Consider the following 4,680-nt stretch of genomic DNA (forward strand, 5'->3'; position numbering starts at 1 on the left):
CACTATGAATAGTATTTTCTTGGTTCTGTTTGATGCAATTAACAATGGATCAAACAAATATAACAAACCATACAGCGTACGAAATCATAGCACACTCTACTCTATCGTTTCCATCACGAAAATATTGAAAAGACAAGGCAAGGCCGTCACCCATTTCACACCATACTACAATGCCATACTGCCTCAACAGATTTAACAAACCAGAATAGATGAGCGAGTCTCTTCACTTTACACAACTTCTTTTGCCCATATAACCATCCTGCATTAACCCATTAGCTCAGTAGCCCCTCCCAAGTAGCAGTACAGAAGTAGCTAACTCTTCTGTTTCAAAACTTCACGCCCATGAAGGCCTTCTTCTTCCTTGCATCTCTATGCATCCTGATCATAGCAGGATCACACTGCAGGGCACTGCAACCAACCATTGGAATCGAGCCGATGCATGATCCTATTGAGCCTGATGTGTTTGAATGCGGCCGAGCTGCTGCAGTTCGAGGAGAATGCTTCCCTTACTTGAGTGGGATGGAGTCTAAGCCATTGCCATCTTGCTGCGATGGTGTTAAAATGATTGTTCAAATGCTTGCCAAACCAGAAGATAAGCTACTTGGGTGTAGGTGCTTAAAGGAAGCCTCTTCCTACTTTCACACCATCAAGGAAACCGCCATCTCTGATCTTTCCAAAGCCTGCCACCTCGACTTCACTTTGTTTTCTGGTGATGTTTGTAAGAGCTACAAGTAGCAGGGTAACTTTCTATCTCAACTACAGTCTACCCCCTCTATTCCCTCTTCACGTTTATGTTTAGCAGAATGACTTGATTTGACTGATGCATTAAGTTTTTGGTTTTTCCTACATAGGTATTCATGAAAGCAGAAGCTGTTTGGACAATAGAAGGATCATGTGGGTTATCCACTGCATGGAATAAGATGAAACTGGAAATCATGGAAAGGAATTGTTGTAAAAAGCTGCTTAGCAAATAACAAACCATTATATGTGGCTACGTGCGTTTATTTTTTCCTAGTCTTCCATGTGTTTGGTAAAATTTAACGCTGATTTCTTAATGATTTAAGCGACGTCAAAATCATATTATTTTAAAATTGATTTTTTACTTTAATTATTATTATTATTATTATTATTATTACTTTAAGGTTGTTTGATATAATTAACCTAAAATTTCATTGAAAATTTAAAAATAATTATCATATTTATCATTATTAATTTTAATTAATTTTTACCTTCATTAATATTAAATAGTAAATTTATTTGTTAAATATCCGTGTTAAAATAATTGTAGATACATAAATTAAGTATAGAATATTTACTTTAAAAATTGAGTTACATATGTGAAATTAAAAGAGATTTGAATTCAAAATAGATTAATTGTTTTCATATAATACTTAAAATTATTTGAAACTTTAAGTTATTCATTACATTATTTTATCAAACATTTTTAGCAGTAACTTAAATTAAGTTACTAAGTTGTATTAAAAAGGTCTTTGGTAAATCAATTGAATGATTTAATATGACTTTATGACTTAATGACTTAATTTAAGTCATTAAATAGATGAAGTATATTTGCTAAAATTACTTTATATCACAATAAGGACGAAAATATTGGGATATGTCAATAATATATTGTCGATATATCGTGTATCAGAGAAGATGGTGATATAGCGGTGATTTTCAATAAATCGATGACAACCAAAAAATCGGCCTTGCATGGAAAACATCGTCAAAATCTGAATGAAAATTTGATGATGTCTAATGGCCAAACTTTTTAATTTTCTCCAATGAGCCAATGTTGGATCAACCCAACTAGCTTATACATGATGACTTTTTAATATTCTCTAATGGGGATGGATGAAGTCTAACGACTTAATAGATATAATTTTTTAACTTCAGTATAATGGATCAAAGGCAGACTTAGGCCTAACCCACCCATCTATTGGCTAGGTGCTATAAGGAAACACCTCATAGAGGTTATAAAACTTTGCAATCTCTCAAAGTTTCGAAGTGGAATTGTAATGTAAGGACTCAAACTTAAGTGCTTAGGTTCAAAATAGATGACTTTTACCATGAAGGCAAACTTATTTTATAATATATATGTGCTTAGAGTTGTTTATATATATAATTATTATACATATATTTTATATATTATAATATATTTTGTTAATTAATTAAAATAAAATTATTATAAATAAGTTAATTTTAATTATCTTATAATATATTTTATATACTAATTAGATATAAGACAAGTATAAAATCATAACTAAAGTTATCAATATTTTTAAATAAAAATATTATGTTAAAATATCCATCGATATTTTCTTGATATATCCATAAAATCTAAGTACGAATATATTTGTAATTAATGATATTTTCACTTTTGATCACAATTTAAAGTAAAAAATAACTTTGGTATTAAATTAAAGTAATTGATTTTAAGTTATCCGTTATGTTATTTGATCAAACGTTTTTAATGTACTTAATAACTTATAAGTTATTAAGTTATATTAAATCATTAACTTGATTTACTAAAAACTCTCTTAATTTAGGAAGGAATATGATTGCTTATATTTTATTGTAACAATGTCGATCTATATACCTAAGCTCAATGGGCCATAGTGCTAGCCTTCAACCTTTCCTATTTGATTAGAATGACAAAGTATAGAAGTAAAAATAAGGCAACCATTACAAGAAGAAGAGTTTATAGTCATGACTAGTGGTCATGCTAAAGGTCAGAAAAGGTATGACCATAACGTATAGTTTCATAACTAAGTGACCGCCAAGGAGTGTGACCATAGGTGGTGTAGCTATATCCTATGATCGTGATTGGTTCTATTTTTGTGACTATAGATCCACTAGTAACCGTGATCAATTCGTTACCATAACCAAAAGTATGATAAGGGATATGGTAGTAGTTAAATACTAATCATAACTATAAACTTGTTTTGGATGCAATGACTTCCTTTTCGTGACCAAAAGCCCATTTATTTATTTATTTGAGAAATTCTTAAATATAAATTTTGAACCTTCATATATATATATATACACACACACACTTTTGATATTATCTCCCATAAAATTTCTTATAATTTATATTTCACATATTGTAATTTGCAAAGCTTTATCTAATTATATCTTTGTCTAATCTAAGCAAAAAAATAAATAAATATTATATACAAATAAAAAGATATGTTCCCTTATATCAAATGTAAAACACAATTTACCTCTTAGTGTATCCCTTTATTAAATTGTTTAATATATAGATATTTATAATAAAACCCTGATAAGTGAATGACAACCTTATTGAATGTATAAGATAATTATTTTTTTAAATGTTTAAAGGCCAAAGAAAATATAAATTAATAATTAATGAAGTAAATAAAAAAATAGCAAACAATAATTCATAATACAATATTGAGTAATTCTCAAAATATGCATCTATAGTTGTCTGTCTTTTCTTTGTATTTAAATTGAAGTCAACCTCATTCTTAATTTTTCTATTTTCTTAATTCAACTTTTTTTTTTCCGCTAAATATGCATCAAAAGTTGTCTACTTACTATTTTGAATGGCTAAAATTTTTTGTTTCCGTTGCCGAGAATCAAACTCGGGTCTCCTGCATGAAAGCTAGACATCCTAACCGCTGGACGACAACGGATTTTGGTATGATTTCCTCTTTTATATATATACAAAAAAAAAACTATGATTTTTTATGGTTTAAATTGAGGAAATAAATATTTTCAATCATTTATAAAGAAATTTAGTAAAAATTTGATTAAACAAAAAATACAAGAATTTGATCTTTTGATATTTAATACCTTATTAAGATTGTTGGAGTAGAGAGGAGACACTATCTTGCATGGACGACACTTGCGGGGGGGGGGGGTTTGTCACAAAATCTATCAAAGCCATGTAGAAAGATGGCAAATAGGATGCCTCTGTTTTAAATCTCCTAACTCAACAAAGACAATTACAATAATTGGAATACCAAGATGAAGGATTTTCTTGGCTCATAAGATGCATGAGAGGATGTAGAGAACGACTATAACGAGCCACAAGATGAAACCATCTATCTCCAAATCAAAAGAGGTTTTTTTGAAAGAGATAAGAAAGAGAGACAAAAAAATTCTCATCATCATCAATGAAATAATGGATAAAGGTACTTTTGAAAGGATTTCAAGTGCAACCACCTCCAATGAAGTTTAAGAGATATTAAAAAATACACACAATGGGGTTGACAAGGTATGAAAAGTTCGTCTTCAAACTCTTAGAGGAGAATTTGAAGGTTTGACTATGAAAGAATCAAAATCAATCTCCAATTATTTTTCTAGAGTATTGGTTATATTATGAATTTATTTAAAAGAAACAGTGAGAGTTTAGATTGTTAGATTAATTTTTGTAATTAATTTATAATTTGGGCCACACATGTAAATAATTAAAATGTGTGTGCTATCATTTAATTAAGCCTAAATATAGTGATCTAATTAATAATTGATTAATTGGCTTAAGGGTATAATTGTCATGAGATTATTGTGTAGATACCATTAGACAATTATTATTTCTATGAGGGGCAGAAATATAATTGTGATAAAATTAAAACTGCCCTAGCGGTTTATAAATAGGGTTATGGTCCCCATTCTACGACTACGCATTCCAATTTCTGAAAATCCTCTCAGAGAGAA

The 4,680-nt window shown here is 29.5% G+C and overlaps 1 protein-coding gene across 1 annotated transcript; it reads left to right on the forward strand.

Moving 5' to 3' along the window:
• Nucleotides 1-342: 342 nt before the first annotated feature.
• LOC132254772 (non-specific lipid-transfer protein A-like) lies at nucleotides 343-735 on the forward strand. Its single transcript, XM_059741260.1, has one exon. The coding sequence runs from the start codon at nucleotides 343-345 to the stop codon at nucleotides 733-735; it is 393 nt and encodes a 130-aa protein (XP_059597243.1).
• Nucleotides 736-4,680: the final 3,945 nt, after the last annotated feature.

This window comes from Vitis vinifera, chromosome 12 (genome assembly GCF_030704535.1).
Source record: "Vitis vinifera cultivar Pinot Noir 40024 chromosome 12, ASM3070453v1".
Lineage (NCBI taxonomy): Eukaryota > Viridiplantae > Streptophyta > Magnoliopsida > Vitales > Vitaceae > Vitis > Vitis vinifera.

What these genes read in the sequence shown, in the direction of transcription:
- LOC132254772 (XM_059741260.1), top strand. Translation starts at nt 343, where the DNA reads ATGAAGGCCTTCTTCTTCCTTGCATCTCTATGCATCCTGATCATAGCA.